At 40.6% G+C, this 17,410-nt stretch overlaps 2 protein-coding genes across 9 annotated transcripts in view; one reads left to right on the top strand and one right to left on the bottom strand.

Moving 5' to 3' along the window:
• The window catches only part of LOC121331203 (dedicator of cytokinesis protein 7), a 52,475-nt gene extending 51,441 nt beyond the window's left edge, over window positions 1–1,034 (top strand). For 7 of the 8 annotated variants that reach the window (XM_041278431.1, XM_041278430.1, XM_041278429.1 and 4 more), the window contains 2 exons: window positions 9–176; window positions 657–1,033. In XM_041278431.1, coding sequence (XP_041134365.1) covers window positions 9–176; window positions 657–699 — 211 coding nt within the window. In that variant the 3' untranslated portion in view covers window positions 700–1,033. Of the gene's footprint in view, window positions 1–8; window positions 177–656 lie in introns of all 8 variants that reach the window. The other variant, XM_041278428.1, reaches the window with a different exon arrangement.
• Window positions 1,035–1,053: 19 nt separating this feature from the next.
• LOC121331204 (ubiquitin carboxyl-terminal hydrolase 1-like) lies at window positions 1,054–11,103 on the bottom strand. The gene is made up of 9 exons (XM_041278436.1): window positions 7,545–11,103; window positions 6,423–6,632; window positions 5,857–5,983; window positions 5,545–5,652; window positions 5,259–5,422; window positions 4,145–4,845; window positions 3,353–3,517; window positions 3,057–3,258; window positions 1,054–2,560 (listed from the first exon to the last, which is right to left on the bottom strand). Exons 2-9 carry the CDS (start codon window positions 6,587–6,589, stop codon window positions 1,810–1,812), a joined length of 2,385 nt encoding a protein of 794 aa, XP_041134370.1. The 5' UTR covers window positions 6,590–6,632; window positions 7,545–11,103; the 3' UTR covers window positions 1,054–1,809.
• Window positions 11,104–17,410: the final 6,307 nt, after the last annotated feature.

Below are 17,410 nucleotides of genomic sequence, written 5' to 3'. Positions count from 1 at the left end.
ACTATTAGGTGTGAAGATGCGCTGCGTAAGAACAAGAGTCTCATTGGGCTGGATCAGAAGGAGTATCAGCGAGAACTGGAGCGGAACTACCACCGACTCAGAGAGGCGCTTCAGCCTTTGATAAGCAGGAAGATTCCCCAGCTCTATAAGCCAATCTTACAAGTCAGTTCTCACAGGTAGGCCAGTCAAGCGACCAGGGCACAGCCACGTTACCACGCAGGCCGGTTAGCTGGGCGCTTCAGGAACCACGCCTGTGTGCGCAGGTAAAATCTAAGAGTTGCACACGGCTATTTTTAATGTGGTGCTGATAGATAAAGCGTCTGCAACACAGTGTTTTACACTGACGGGGGATGCAAGTCTCAGCCCTGCTTTTGTCTTGCTGAAATTCCGGTCAGACAGCTTGGTAACACTAATACTTTAGCTCTGCAAATGTACCGCTGTCCTGCTCTAGAAATCCCATCAGAGGCTGCTTATGAAAGATAACATGGTGGTTTTGTGATGTAGACTAAGGTAGAGACTGCCACCCTGCTTTCACTTGAACACTGTGCTGAGAGGATAGTGCAGGAGCCCTGCTGTGTATGACCCAGCTAATTAGATGGACTTTTACCTCTATATGAAAATGTAATTCACACTGCACTGTTTTTTCTTTATTATAGAGATTCCTTCAGCAGGCTGAGTCTTCGGAAACTGGATATTTGAAAGAGCCCAGAACATATTTATTCCTTTGTACATATAAAGGTTTATTCAATCTCCAGTATTCAAGCCAGTCTGTGTAATTCTGGTACTTCTTTTTCCCTCAAGACTACAGCAAACTGTATTCACTACACTATTGAATTTAAAGTGGATCTGAAGGGTGAAACTTTATTTCCTGAAGTGTGCACATTATAAGTGTTGTGTCCAAATGCCTTTCACTTCACACTATATATATAGCTGTTAAGGTTTTATTGTTTAATCAAAGAAACAAACACCGCTATTTATGATTAAGTTCTGTTTGAGTGTTTTTTTTATGATTTAAGAAGATGTTTTAAACATTGTTTTATTACTTTAAAATATTTTACTACATATTAAATATTTTGTCGTCTCTAAGGGCTGGTTGTGTTTGTTGTTTAATTCCTGAAATCAATGTATCTGTTCTTATATGGAAAGATGAAATGGGGTCATTCTAACAAAAACACATCTGTGAGTTTTATTAAACTATTTACAAACAAGTGAGAAAGTATTTGACGTGCATGCTTAAATTAATCAACAGCCACAGTTTGGTATCAGAATCCTGCCTATGGGACATAGCACTAATACATTAAGACTACAGAAAAAAAGTTAAAGCAAATCTTTATTATAGGAACTGTGTTTTAACTTAATATATATCTTAATATAAAATATTTATCATTTTGCCCAAAATGACCTTTCCTGAACATTTACTGTTAAACACAAATCCTGTATAACAATAAAATGCACTATTTATATATAACATTTTAAAACAAGAATGTATAGTTCAGGTGAAACATATTGTACGGTTTCTATTGAGTTTTTAGCAAATGTAGCACAGAAACACAATCCAGGTTAAAAAGAAACAATTACATTAATGCACAGGTTTAAAGTGCCAAGATACCATAAAAAGAAACAGAATAGAACAGACTAACCCAACCATTTGTATAGCTTAATACATTTCTACTGAAAATGTATACTGTTTTTATGTAATAGACAGTGAGAATTTTGTTTCACACAATTGTGCTTTACAGTATATAAACCGAAGAAGAGACGAGGGGGGGAAGCAGTTTGTAAATGGTCCCATAAATAACACGGGTATTTTTAAACAACTTTTTTATAGAATAAAAGATAAGGGGTGGATGTGGAACACGAAGCTGGCGAGCATGAACTCAAAAACTCTGTCTCTTCAACAAGTCTCACTTCACAGTCATCAAAAAGCATCCACTTCCCCTCATAGTCCAACAGATTGCACAAGACTGGATTGGGGGCCTGGCTGCTAGGTGCTTTACATTCATTACTGCCATTTGCATTCATAACTGTGCATTCCTTCGCATTTTTAAATGGACTATCCGAATGATCGTTTGCAGAGCTTCGCTCACATTTTACAGTACCGACTGTCTTTTCAGGGTTCGCTACTTTGCTGCTGGCCAGATCAAAGTTTGAAATGCTTCTCTGACCTCCAAGGAGCCCAACCCCTTCTGAAGACTTCTTGACATTGACTTTCTGTACCGGGCTGTGCGATTTTCCACTCACGCTAAACGAGACTTCGCCATCATCGTAGTCCTGTGGATCAAAAGCCCTGGCCTCCTCTTCATCCAGGGGCTCTGGTTTAAGGGAGTCCGCTCCACTCTCCTCTTTGAAGTCCGTTCTTTGTATTTCTACGCTGCCAAGATCCATCATTTTAACATAGGTTGTGTAATGACCGCTGCTGATGGTGACTCCGTTGTGCATCACTACAGCAAATAATTCATAGTGCTCCTTGGACGGCTTTGTGCACCACTCCTCCAGCGACAGCTTGAGCGGCGTCTGTAGAGGAGTGTTCACCTTCGACGGTCCAGCATAGGGATCAAACCTAAAGAAAGATACAAACAAGTGTTAATTCCTTACACTAGTCATGAAGTGTTGTTTATGTGTATGGAACGAAACTGCTCGGGAGCTAGAACTGATTCAGCTAGAAGATCCGTACTGCATCAGACTGAGGTCCTACTTGCTTGCTGGTCTCTCAAACTGAATACCAAGTTTGTCTAAACTGAAATACAAAGCTTTCATTTAATGAAGAGCTCAGGTAAAATGCCTCAAGATGACTGATGTTCAACACACCTCTGAAAGGTGTGTGTTGCACAATGTAATCCAAGCCCTGGCGCTAAACAGGAATAAAATGACAAATGAAAAGAATACTACAATGTTATTACCATGATACAGGTAAAAACCCTTTAAAAAGAACACTGCCTTTTAGTTCTGTATAAAAGTGGTTCAGGGAGCAACTGCTGATGGCCTTTTTATTTGAATTAGTCCTAGATCTGAAAACACTCAAACTCACTGCACTATTTAGAATAATAGTCGCATACTCAGAACTATTAGCAGCAAAGCACTTCAGATGAATGGTTACAACTTCCGGAGTTTTGTCAAATAAAAGGCTCCTTTCAGCTTCTGTATAGTGATGGCATGTTTCGCAGAAGTATTTGTCTTCCCCGACAATCCTCTCTACCGATGCAAACTGAGATATTGCCCACTTCAGGGTCTTTAATTCCATCTTGGGTTCAGGAGAGACTGAGAAGAGAAGGAAACAAGGTGGGATGTAAAAACCAGAGGCTTAGCCAGCGCTGGATAGTACATGGAGTAACTGAAGAGCTACTGTACGTACTCTCTGAACTATCTTCAACTGTACAAGGTTCATCCTCTTGTACCGGCACACTGATGTCGTGGAAATCCTCTCTCCTTTCGGTGTAGCATTCGCATTCCAGGCACCGGGTTCGGAGCACCAGCTGACCCTGAAACAACCTCTCCATCAGATCAAAACAGCATTGCTCTGCAAGACAAGTAGAAAAGGGAAGGTGAACATGGAGCAAACATCTTGAAGTGATCCCAGATGCAAGACGCCTCAATATTTAACATATTAAAAAGGACAGACTACAGCAACATGTCCTTTATTTTTTTATTTGGCCAATGGAACAAATGTTCTTATTATTTTTGTTATTGATTTAGATATTAAGAGGTCAGGAAATAATACTACTATCATACTTTATCACCCGTTTTTATATTTTATCTTTCACTGTATTTTCACACTGCATGTACCTTAATTTAAAAAAACAAACAAATGTTGATATATATATATATATATATATATAGTAAATGGGAAGTAGAAAACCCTTCCCTTTTATATAACCCTCTAAAGCAGCAGCAACAACGACGTTGTTGCACAGAGAGGTCTCTCCGAATTTTTATATATATATATATATATATATATATATATATATATATATATATATATATATATATATATATATATATAAAAAAATCAAAATATGGAGTTGCTTCAATATTTTAACTCCACTGACCTCATTTCTAAATCTAGTACTTGAGTTTGATTTTGCACAGCTACAAGCATGTTTTGATAGATCACAAGAGCACACATGTGAGAAAATTCCCTACCGACCTGCAGAACTGCTCTTTTCTTTTTCTTCCATGGTTTTATTAACTTGTTTATTCAAAGCACAGTTCTCTGCATTTTCTCTGTTTTCAACTTTAACCATGTCTACAGGATTCTTGAGTTCCTCAGCCTCTTTCTCCTGCCCTTTATGTCTGGAATGTGTGCTCAGCTTTCCCATACTGCGAAACTTAGAGAAGATACTGGGCTGTTTGTTTGAAGACTTCAGCCAGCCAAGTTTGTGATGTTTCTTTTTCTTCGCACGTCTGGTGATATCATTGTCATTCTTCCCATCACGATCATTCCCGTCGTCTATGCCTTCCTTCTCGGTCTCTATCCCACTATCACTTGAAGACTTCCTTTTTGATCGCGTGAAGTGTTTTTTTTCTTCCACTGGCTTCTGTGTTTTGAGAGGTTTAGGTTTCTTTTTGAGATTACCAGCCTCCGTGTCGCTTTTCCTCTTCCCATTCGCCCATCTCTCGTCATCCTTCACCAAACCTTCCCCCTCTGCACTGCTGGCAGGAGGTGCGCTGCACTCCCCCAGAAAGCCCTGCTGGCAGTCCTCTTCACCTCCGTCACCTGGCTTCTCCCCCTGACTCTTGTGCTCTTTCTTTAAGGTTTCACAAGCCTCCTGGATGTAACTCAGGATACACTGCAGCACCTCCTGGGCGTCATGCTGTAGATATCCTTCATACATGGGGTTGAGCAGCCTGTCAAATGCATTTAAACATAGTATTAAATATAGACCCATCTCTCTCTCTTTAATAGCTAAAAAGGAAATAATAATAATAATATCCCCAAGTTTAAAGCTGAGGGAACATGAAGCCACTTTGTGGCTTGAAACTGCATGGCATACCAAGGGAGACTTGGAGGTTTCATACAGCAAAGTTGCCTCAAGCTAAGTCTCCTGGAATCAAGTTTCAAGCCAATGTTCCTCATCTTAAGGGATCAATGCACTCTACATCTTTGTTAAATGAGTGCAAGTGAAGTGTGTGCACACCAGTACAGGAGGACTGACACTACAACACAACCCGCAATAACAGAGGAGTGTAACTGGAACCCGTTTCTAATAATCCAACAGATGACATCTGCACTAAAAGGTATCAAGATGCAGTGTCTTTACCGAAGTGTGTTGAGCAATCTCCTTGGTGGCGTGGTAAGTTCCCCATCGGTGTATTTCTCTGGATTGAGCAGATAGCTGGACTGAAGTTGATCCAACGATGCCACCAGGCTATGAAAACTTACCAGCAGCTCAATATGTGTTGGTAAATCCTCTTGAATATTTTCCTACAAGAAAACAAGTGCAATTTTTAATAAAACAACAAAAGCAATCTGCCAACCACTGCAGAATGTCACAAGAAACAATGCTATATTTAAAAAAAAAAAAAGAGTCAAACTTCAAAACGTACCCCCTCCTCCTTTTTCACCTCATCGTCCTTTTGCTTGTCTTTCTTCTTTAAGATCAAATTGTACAAGTTCTTGATTCCAGTATTAAAGCCAGGACAATAGTACAATACCTAAAAAAAAACATTTTATAAGAATGGCCTTTAAAAAACAGTAGAAAATCAACTGGCAACTTCTTCTCCTATTAGCAATCTTATATTTAACTATAATAAGTGAGAGTAATGAGAGTCACCTTGGTATAAAACCACTATTCAAATAAGCTCAAACTAAACCAAATACATATATTAGAAAGCATTTGGATACAATTCTAACATTACCTGTAGAATGCTATTAAGATAGCAGGTGTTGCCAAGGTTATTTAAACCCACAAAAGGTACCAGGCTTTCCCTTTTCTCATAGAGAAGAGGGGATGAGGGCACGGGCGCAGGTACAACCTGGTCACAACTGAAGAAAAGTCAAAATGTGAAAGATATAACAATTGTGTAAATTCTAAAAAGAAACAAATAAAAATAAAATGTGTAAAACATCTGATATGCTGGGGCTCCAAATTGTTTTTTAAAAAAATGTAACATTATTAAGCTACAGAGATACATACAGAAATGAGGTTACTGTATTTTCTGCTTTCATTTATTAATTTGATTAGCTGTGCCTAGATGGGAGATGTAAAACAATATTTAAGAATAGGAATGAAAATAATACTCCCATTCCATGGCAGTTCAATCCATCCCTGGTTTTACACACTTGAGCTTGGTACCTATATAGTGGGGCTTATCAAGCTGTAGTAAAACCTGGCATGGGTGAAACTGCTAAGCAATGTGAGTATTATTTTCATCCCTGGGGAATATTTAATATGTAAAATAGCTGAAATGTGAAAGCCTTGAACCTTTCTGACACAACCGGTTCTAGAGCAGTCTCTTCCTCTTCTTGTGTCTCAGAGAAATCTAACGCCCTTTTAGTTTCTTTTTTATGGAAGAACTTAAGAGACAATCGGTTCTTCTTGAGAGGGCTGCCCTTTGCTGCCCCGTTGTCACTGTGTACAAGACCAGGCATCGTGTTGCTGCTTTCCACAGTATCAGCAGTCTTACCACATACGCTACAAACAACACAACAAAAGTACACAAGTTAGTCATAATCTGGCGGCAGGATCACAAAAAGAAAATGTGTAAATTAAATATTTTTAAATGACAGTAAAACCCTGATCAAATTCTCTATATGACATTCCACAAAGTTCCAAACAATAGGACCAGAAGGAAAAGCAACGGATTTCAGCTTCATGCAGCTTGAAAAATCCTTACTGTAGAGTGTGCGACGAGCTTTTTTTAAATAAATGAGACTTGTTTAAAAAAAACAAAATTACATTAACTAGTTACACTACTAATGTGCACAGAGTGCTGTCGGTACCGTACTTCACACAGACACCACGCCCCCTAAACTAATCAAATTATTACATATTTTATACCAAACACGTCGGTATTCAATTTAAAACCACACATCTACTTATAGTTCAGTATACAGAATCTCCATCGTTAAACTGCTGGTAGTCTTTTTTATGTTATCCGTACTCTGATTAATATGTTAACAAGTAAAATAAAAGTGCAGGTACAAGCTATAGCCGCTTGCATCATTATTCATGTTATTATTAAACTACACAGGTGGGTGTGAATTTCCTTTAAAAACCCGTCAGGTCTTAAAGATAAACAGCCACTCTTGCTGTGAACACACGTGTGCTGGATGGAGATTTGTAAAAAAAAAATGAAGCCAAAAGCAAATAACGACTAAAACAATATCACTTTACTGTAGTGCATTTTTAAAATGATTTTATTTACGCACATAACATAAAAAAGTGTTTCTTTTTCTTACTAAAAATAACTAATAGACTTGACGCTAGCTGTTGTAAGTGTGTAACTGGGACCCCAATGCAGAGCAACCACCTGCCGCTCTCCTAACTGGACAACACTACAACCACTTTACAGACACACTTAAAGAAGGGCTACCAACTACTCACCGCCATGCAATCGCTACCCATGCCTTATTTCTATTATTTTTATTATTTCCCACAGACTCTCTCCTAGCAACCGGAACAGAACTTCGCGCTTTTTCCCGCAGCAAGACCCCGCGCACTTGCTTTTTTTTTTTTTTAGGTAGTCAAAATAATGCCAGTATAAAAAGAAATCGGTCGTTTGAAAAATACATCTGTGTAACGAAAAGCGTGTCAAAACGTGATTTATGTTATATATTGAAAACACGCGTGTCTTGTTTTACTTTTATGAAGGCAATTGTGTGGTTTTCCTCAAAGCGCACCACGTGATTACTTCTGCATTTTGAAAGCGGCGCCCGACCTGTAGTTGTCTGTGTTGTGTTTGTATTATGGGGGATTGGGGATAATAGTTATAAAGTAATGCACTCAAAGCATACACTTTAGTTTGGAAATGGAAGCAACATGTACATGTTTAAGTTATGTACAACTGTTGACTAATTAACACGAGTCGTCCCAACTGGTTTTTGTGTTAATAATTCATTTGTACAGGGATGATAACAAGACTCCCACTGCACTGTTTTTTCTTCATTGTTTAAATGTATTTAACACCTCGATTCATAAAAGCTAATTTAATCTTGTATCATTGTACCATGTTCTCTCTTCCATGCTTATTGCAGCAGTCGTGCATTATTGGTCATGTCCGAATGTAATTAATAACCTCATTGTTCTCTAAAACAAAACTGTGATTGCAAATATCTGCTCCTATCCCCTACATCACATGTCAACATGTGATTCACAAGTAAACAACAGGTCCTTTATTCATTTCTAAATGATTTAAAGATGTAGCGACTGCACTGTAAAATAATATAAAGAACGGATTATATTGTACTGTAACAATCATTGTGGGGTATTGCTAGTGCTAGTGAGATAGAAGGGGATGTATTTGTTAAACTCAGCATCACAAGGAGGCAGTCATTGAAACTATCACAACACACCAATAGTGTACAAGCACACAGCTTAAACACACACTCTACATGCAGACCGTTTTAGTGGGGAAACTGGAAAGCAGGAAGTCTGTTGCAGATTAAAAGCAAGAAGCATGCCTTCATCCCACACTGGAGATTGTTTCTCATCAAAGACAACAAAACCTTGAGCAGTGAGCAGTGTTTACATTGCAGACAATTCAGTGACTTCCAGTATGTCATATCGAATCAGCATATTGAACTCATTAAACTTACTCAAAGTGCCCCCAAAAACATGCTTCAATTGTAAACAGTTACTTTATAGGGCATCCAGGGACCTTGAGTCAAGATTCAAACCTTAGCCACTAATTGAAACTTTCTTAAGACACTGCAGTAAAGAGTACAGTTCACACTCTTCTGCTGTAGCCTAGTCCTGGCAGTGTGAAGCAGGGGTGTGTGTCCGCAGGGCCAGCTACAACAGCGCTCAAGTTATAAACTACTTAAGCATTTTCCCTTTGGCATATCTCGAAAAACAACTGCATCCCACTTACAGATGACATCTGTGGAAACAGCAGAGCGCAGAAAGAGGTTTGTGGGACTCTTACAGCAGACGGGAGAGGAGGCAAGGGAAGGCAACATTTAAGGTAAGATAATTGAAGTGAAACATTCTCCTTGGTGTTGAAACGTTTGTGTATACAGCACGGTGCAGAAAAGGAAACGCTTGCATTGAAGCTCAGAAGAGAATACAGTACAGTGGCTATCAGAAAGCACACTCATTCTCAGCTGCTCCTGTGCTTAATCCAGCCATTATTTTCTATCATTTTTCATTTGCAGCAAGGCTCTTTGTACAGTTAGTCGCTTATTCTTGTGCTTGACCGGGGGCTTTTGAATTACTAACACAGGGGGAGAGCTTGTATTTAGCTTGTTGTTTGTTTAACACGATTCTACATGCTGTCAAGTGCATGTTTGATTTTTTCATGCTCGTTACAATTCTTCTATCATGCTAGATCTAACTGCTCTCGCTCGTTAGTGGAGACGACATAATTGCAGGTTAGTCTGATGTGATGGTAGCACAGGGCTGGTGCTCGGAACAGAAGGTCCAAATGCAAACTGCACTTTCCGTCCCAGATTGTGCACACCGCAGGGAAGCTTGGCAGTCAGAAAGCGACAGAGGACCAGATTGTGTGGGCGCTACAGGAGTAATCTGCAGTCAGAAAGCAACAGAGGACCGGATTGTGTGGGCGCTACAGGAGTAATCTGCAGTCAGAAAGCAACAGAGGACCGGATTGTGTGGGCACTACAGGAGTAATCTGCAGTCAGAAAGCGACAGAGGACCAGATTGTGTGGGCGCTACAGGAGTAATCTGCAGTCAGAAAGCAACAGAGGACCGGATTGTGTGGGCGCTACAGGAGTAATCTGCAGTCAGAAAGCAACAGAGGACCGGATTGTGTGGGCACTACAGGAGTAATCTGCAGTCAGAAAGCGACAGAGGACCAGATTGTGTGGGCGCTACAGGAGTAATCTGCAGTCAGAAAGCAACAGAGGACCGGATTGTGTGGGCACTACAGGAGTAATCTGCAGTGCTCTTTGCATGGTCTCTCTGGGGATTCCTTCCTGTTATCATTGGCTTTTTGTTTCCAGGAAAGGAATGCCTGTGAATTTTTTGGAAAAGGTGATGTAAAAGCATGATGGATGAGATCATGTTTTCGTGTGTGTCCAGTTTGATATCAAGCTTTGATTTGTGCTTAATTTAGCAAGCAGTAAAAAAGCAGTGGCAATCCATTTTATACACATAAAAAGATTAGAATTGCTGCTTACTGATGTAATGCTAATCACAGAATAATAACAGATTGATTATTCCAACACAGCTCTGCTGGAGACCTGGCAGCGGGGTGTCAGCTACGAGTCATTATTTACGATTCCAGACGACTGCTGTTTTCTATAGAAATCCTGATTTGCAATTTTCTCATTTAATTTCTCTTTATGTGTGCCATCGAGGAGCATGACCTCCTGCTTCAAGGGACTGACTGCCACTGCCAAGACTTCATTAGCTTGCCAGTGCTGTAGCTGTGCTGAGCAACACCTAGCGAGCGGGGCGGTCAGCTGGTATGCACTGTGTCCTGCACACTTATTAGCAGCACGTCTGAGCCCCCAGGTGGGCTAATTGGTGCAGTCTGGGCATTCGAATTCAGTAGCTGTCATGAGAAACCATATTAGCGCTCTATAAGGACAACATCAATTTACTTATGATCATTTTGACCTTTGCTTATTCAATTATGATTTTTTTCAAGGTAGGATTGCAGAAACTGTAACTATACAATAATGGACCATTACTCTAGAGACAGTAAACTGCTTTACTGATTCAAGAGGCATGAATAATGATTCAGTTTGTGTGATCAAATCATACTGTGCGTTTATAAAAAGGGTAGCCCCTGATAAAGGTCATCCCAAAAGCACCACTTACAGAGGCATCCCAGTATACACCTGATACAATCTAGTAAGCAGAACAAAACATGTCTCTGCCATGACCTGCACGCCCAGCAATTCATTCATTCACTGGTTTTTCTTTGAATATTAAAAACAGGAAATCCCAACTGGAAGAAGAATCATTTTGCCTTCTCCGATAGGATTCCAGGAAATCACTCGAGAGCCACTTTCATTACAGCATGCAATTGAAAACTTTTTATTGACAAATGCTGTGCAAGAAATTCATGTAATGGTGTGGAATGAAAATCCCAATATAAAATATTGTAGAAAGTGCCGTAGAATCTGCAAGAATGTGTGTTATTTGATTAGTAAGTGAGGCACGATGGAACTGATTTTGCATGAGTGGACCAAGACTGTTTTTTCTTTTTAAAACACCCCATTAGGGAATCCTTTATTTAATTATCAATAGTTTAATTGTAACTGATCACCAAACAGAAAGGTGTTTTGTGAGCCGGTACCCCAGTACAGTACAGTATGTGGGTTTAAAACTCCTTCAAAATGATACATTTTAATGAAAGTCAGCAGAACATGCTTTGTGAGTGGGTTCTAACAAACATCTGTTTCTCTCTGGCAGAATTACAGTGCAGACAAGCGCATGTTAAACATTGCATTGCTGTGAAGGCACGAAGCAAACTGTAAGTATAGTGTTCAGCACAGAGGCCATTTGGTAAGGGAGGTCAAGGGTCTGGTACGACCCTGAGCCAGCATTTACTGTGCTTGCATGGCTGTAACCCTTCACCCTTCGTCCACCCAGAAGCAAACAGCAGCAGTAAAACTGATCAAATCAAAGTTAATATTGTTCTTCGCTTGCTTGGGATTTAATTGCATAGGCTTTTCATTTTCCCAGGGATAAGAGTGAAGTTGAGTTGGGCTCGTAGTGGTTGACTATTCATTAGGAGATTTGAATTGGGTTAGTATGTTTTACTCGGCTTGCTCTGCTCCCTGTAGTTCTATAATAAACAGGCTCACTGTTTTTCTTGGTGCTGTGGTGTTAAAGTCAGGTCTGCGGGTTCATTGAACATATTCAGTGTTTTCTGCACCATGATTTGCTTTCTGCAGCCACCCAGGGTGAGAATTAACAGCTGTGGAAACTGATGGTTTTTTTTAAATGATTTTTCTAATTGGGAATAATGTATAACTTAACAAAATAAGTATAACTTAACAACGTGATCCTAAACCATATCATTAAGGACTGGGCACTTCATTATTGATGCAAAAACCCCTCCTATACTGTATACATATCTGCATATAGGGGATATACAGTGCCCTGCATACATCTCACTGCACTGCAGTACTAAGGGTTAGGGGATGCTTCACCTTTTGGATTACTTTTGTACTGCAGTATTGTTGAAAGAGATTTGTCTTTTGCTGTGATGATCAAGGCTATTTAAATGTCTGCTTACTGTACACCTGAAGAAGAGACCTTTGAGGTCTTGCAAGCTCTGGGTTTTTATATCGTAGTCAGTCTAATAGACAGTAGTGAATCTTTGCATCTACAGTAAGTTCTGTTCAGTGCTGCGATTGGTTGCATATTGTGAGTGCCTCAAATCACAACACAGCAGCTTCCAGCTAGAAGTCATGATGTACTGTTCTAGTGTGTGTTCAATCAGGGAAAGGGTCCTGGGGCATTAGCTGGAAAACTCTGCTCAGGGGAGTTATTTTGGACTAGACTCCAAGCAGGATCTCAAAAGCCTTACAACTGAATCACTCATTCACTAATAAAAATAACAGGCAGCACATTTTATGAACTCAAATAGATTGTATTTTTATAGAAGATTGCCGATTGCTATTAGTCTTGACAAAGACAAAGGGGTGTTGTAAGGGTTGCGTACAGCTACCACAACCTGCTGTTCGATTATCCAGTTCAATGCAATAATAACTGATGCAATGTCTATGTGGTTTGAATTTCTGTGGAACATGCAGCAGGGATCTCCTGTCTATGTGGTTTGAATGGCTGTGGAACATGCAGCAGGGATCTCCTGTCTATGTGGTTTGAATTGCTGTGGAACATGCAGCAGGGATCTCATGTCTGTGTGGTTTGAATGGCTATTCCCTGATTGCTGCTGACATTATGATTGTTTACTATTGATCCTGTCTATTGTGGTTTGAATGGCTGTGGAACATGCAGCATGGGATCTCCTGTCTATGTGGTTTGAATGGCTGTGGAACATGCAGCAGGGATCTCCTGTCTTTGTGGTTTGAATTGCTGTGGAACATGCAGCAGGGATCTCATGTCTGTTGTGGTTTGAATGGCTATTCCCCTGATTGCTGATTTATTTTGGACTAGACTCCAAGCAGGATCTCAAAAGCCTTACAACTGAATCACTCATTCACTAATAAAAATAACAGGCAGCACATTTTATGAACTCAAATAGATTGTATTTTTATAGAAGATTGCCGATTGCTATTAGTCTTGACAAAGACAAAGGGGTGTTGTAAGGGTTGCGTACAGCTACCACAACCTGCTGTTCGATTATCCAGTTCAATGCAATAATAACTGATGCAATGCTGTGTTTTGTAAGGCAATGCTTCTTGTGGTCAGGGACATTATTCACGTCCCAGTTGTGCTGAGTAAGTGAAACACAGTGATTCTGTCTGAACGCTCATGGACTCTAGGGACAAGGCTGTTTAGAAGACGTCACTCAGAGCTGCAGATTACTGTACATCTATTAAATAGAGCAGTTCATTAAACCAATGAGCTGTCCAGCTTGGGGGGGGGGGGTACAATCTGTTTAGGGGACATTTGCTGTTGATTCCTCAAGGAAAAATAGACTAATTCCTTTCTAGTAAGAAATCATAGAGAATTCTGTATGGGGTTTGTGTTTATGGTTATTTAATAGTTTTTATACTCATTATAACATGAGAATTTCATCAACTGACCGCTGATTGAACTGGTAACCACTTTCCAGGGATACAGTGCAATCAATAATCAATGCTCTCTGAAAAGATTTTCTTCCCCCAGTGCTCTCAGAATCAATACTGCATAGGAACATTGCTTCCAACGAGTGGAGATGACATCATCTCAGAATCAATGCTGCATAGGAACATTGCTTCCAACGAGTGGAGATGACATCATCTCAGAATCAATGCTTCATGGGAACATTGCTTCCAAGGAGTGGAGATGACATCATCTCAGAATCAATGCTTCATGGGAACATTGCTTCCAATGAGTGGAGATGACATCATCTCAGAATCAATGCTTCATGGGAACATTGCTTCCAAGTGGAGTGGAGATGACATCATCTCAGAATCAATGCTGCTTCATGGGAACATTGCTTCCAATGAGTGGAGATGACATCATCTCAGAATCAATGCTATATAGGAACATTGCTTCCAACGAGTGGAGATGACATAATCTCAGAATCAATGCTGCATGGGAACATTGCTTCCAATGAGTGGAGATTACATCATGCGGATAACTGGGGTATGCAGGCCATTCTATAGGGTTTTAATGAAGGCTTTAGTCCCTGCAACTGTGATCAAACAAGGGGGAAAAAAGGCAGCCAGTTTGAATGGCTGTGGAACATGCAGCAGGGATCTCCTGTCTGTGTGGTTTGAATGGCTGTGGAACATGCAGCAGGGATCTCCTGTCTATGTGGTTTGAATGGCTGTGGAACATGCAGCAGGGATCTCCTGTCTATGTGGTTTGAATGGCTGTGGAACATGCAGCAGGGATCTCCTGTCTATGTGGTTTGAATTGCTGTGGAACATGCAGCAGGGATCTCCTGTCTATGTGGTTTGAATGGCTGTGGAACATGCAGCAGGGATCTCCTGTCTGTATGGTTTGAATGGCTGTGGAACATGCAGCAGGGATCTCCTGTCTGTGTGGTTTGAATGGCTGTGGAACATGCAGCAGGGATCTCCTGTCTATGTGGTTTGAATGGCTGTGGAACATGCAGCAGGGATCTCCTGTCTATGTGGTTTGAATGGCTGTGGAACATGCAGCAGGGATCTCCTGTCTATGTGGTTTGAATTGCTGTGGAACATGCAGCAGGGATCTCATGTCTGTGTGGTTTGAATGGCTATTCCCTGATTGCTGCTGACATTATGATTGTTTACGGGAGTTCTATTGATAAGGCAACTCATTGTTTTCAGACATTATCGTATTGCTCTTTGATTGTAATTTAAGCCCAGCTATAGTGTTAATGTAATGCCTCTGGGGTGAGGAGCTTCTTCACAGCTCAAGACTCTATAGTGTTAATGTGATGCCTCTGGGGTGAGGAGCTTCTTCACAGCTCAAGACTCTATAGTGTTAATGTAATGCCTCTGGGGTGAGGAGCTTCTTCACAGCTCAAGACTCTATAGTGTTAATGTAATGCTGCTGGGGTGAGGAGCTTCTTCACAGCTCAAGACTCTATAGTGTTAATGTAATGCCTCTGGGGTGAGGAGCTTCTTCACAGCTCAAGACTCTATAGTGTTAATGTAATGCTGCTGGGGTGAGGAGCTTCTTCACAGCTCAAGACTCTATAGTGTTAATGTAATGCTGCTGGGGTGAGGAGCTTCTTCACAGCTCAAGACTCTATAGTGTTAATGTAATGCCTCTGGGGTGAGGAGCTTCTTCACAGCTCAAGACTCTATAGTGTTAATGTAATGCCTCTGGGGTGAGGAGCTTCTTCACAGCTCAAGACTCTATAGTGTTAATGTAATGCCTCTGGGGTGAGGAGCTTCTTCACAGCTCAAGACTCTATAGTGTTAATGTAATGCCTCTGGGGTGAGGAGCTTCTTCACAGCTCAAGACTCTATAGTGTTAATGTAATGCCTCTGGGGTGAGGAGCTTCTTCACAGCTCAAGACTCTATAGTGTTAATGTAATGCCTCTGGGGTGAGGAGCTTCTTCACAGCTCAAGACTCTATAGTGTTAATGTAATGCTGCTGGGGTGAGGAGCTTCTTCACAGCTCAAGACTCTATAGTGTTAATGTAATGCCGCTGGGGTGAGGAGCTTCTTCACAGCTCAAGACTCTATAGTGTTAATGTAATGCCTCTGGGGTGAGGAGCTTCTTCACAGCTCAAGACTCTATAGTGTTAATGTAATGCTGCTGGGGTGAGGAGCTTCTTCACAGCTCAAGACTCTATAGTGTTAATGTAATGCTGCTGGGGTGAGGAGCTTCTTCACAGCTCAAGACTCTATAGTGTTAATGTAATGCCTCTGGGGTGAGGAGCTTCTTCACAGCTCAAGACTCTATAGTGTTAATGTAATGCTGCTGGGGTGAGGAGCTTCTTCACAGCTCAAGACTCTATAGTGTTAATGTAATGCCTCTGGGGTGAGGAGCTTCTTCACAGCTCAAGACTCTATAGTGTTAATGTAATGCCTCTGGGGTGAGGAGCTTCTTCACAGCTGTTAATGTAATGCCTCTGGGGTGAGGAGCTTCTTCACAGCTCAAGACTCTATAGTGTTAATGTAATGCCTCTGGGGTGAGGAGCTTCTTCACAGCTCAAGACTCTATAGTGTTAATGTAATGCTGCTGGGGTGAGGTGCATTTCAAACCCCTTCAACAGCAGCTGCCAATTCAAACAAGCATATGCAAAACACAAGCATATCTTTTTAAGGGCTTCTGTCATTCAAAAAATTGCAGAAGAAGGGTATGCAGAGCCTGTGGGATGATGTGGATTTCAGTTCACAGGGTAATATTTCACTGCAAGTCCACCCTGGCAGGAAGGGAAAGCGCTTATATTCTTTAATTCATACTAATAACTAATTTCAATCTAAAAGTAAGCGGGACTGGCAGTGAAAACAGTGTGGGGTTTATTTCTTTACACGGTCGGGTTTCACAAAAGAAGCCAAAAATCTTGTTTTTACATTTCTGCTGTGAAATGCTCCCAGGTGTCAGCGATTTTAAGATATTTTAACGTGTTTCCTTCTGGTTTATTTATTTTTTAGCTGAGAAAGAATGGTTGTGAGCAGTTTCTGAAATATGAAATTCAGGGGTGCATTTCTTAAACAGTTTGGTATGGCAAAAGTAATTCCGTGTTACTAGGGAAAATAATGGGATTGAGTTGGCAAGGGAGAAAAAAAGATTTCATCAGTGGAAAATAGGTCTGCAGATTGTACCTAGTAAGCCTTTACAATTTTTTTTCCAGTATCCACTTTCTGATTACTTTTTAACTACATCGTCTAGAAAGATCTCCACTCTGAAACGATAACTCTTAAGCTGAGGGAACATTTTGTGGCTTGGAACTTGGTTTCAGGAGACTAGGTTTCAGGACCACTGCATGGCAAACCAGGGGAGACTTGGGCTTTGATACAGCAAAGTTGCCTCAAACTAGAACTACTGGAACCAGGTTTCAAGCCTCTGTTCCTGCAGAAGTGGCTTTGTGTTCCCTTTACAACATTACTTTTGACAGAGAAGGGGCTCAACAGTAGTCTCAATTCTGTTTCACATCTGGTTTTAATTTGTCAGAATAAGCTTGTTCATACAAGTTGAAATTTGCAGCTGCATTCTTTTG

This window comes from Polyodon spathula, chromosome 18, assembly GCF_017654505.1.
Source record: "Polyodon spathula isolate WHYD16114869_AA chromosome 18, ASM1765450v1, whole genome shotgun sequence".
NCBI lineage: Eukaryota > Metazoa > Chordata > Actinopteri > Acipenseriformes > Polyodontidae > Polyodon > Polyodon spathula.
This window is presented reverse-complemented; position numbering and strand designations above follow the sequence as displayed.

Bases quoted from the DNA above. Each gene is read 5' to 3' on its own strand.
- LOC121331204 (XM_041278436.1), bottom strand. From the start codon at position 6,589: ATGCCTGGTCTTGTACACAGTGACAACGGGGCAGCAAAGGGCAGCCCT. The intron at 5,984-6,422 runs GTTCAAGGCTTT...ACTTTTCTTCAG, and splicing joins GAACCGGTTGTGTCAGAAAG to TTGTGACCAGGTTGTACCTG. The intron at 3,259-3,352 runs GTACGTACAGTA...TTCTCTTCTCAG, and splicing joins AGTTGAAGATAGTTCAGAGA to TCTCTCCTGAACCCAAGATG.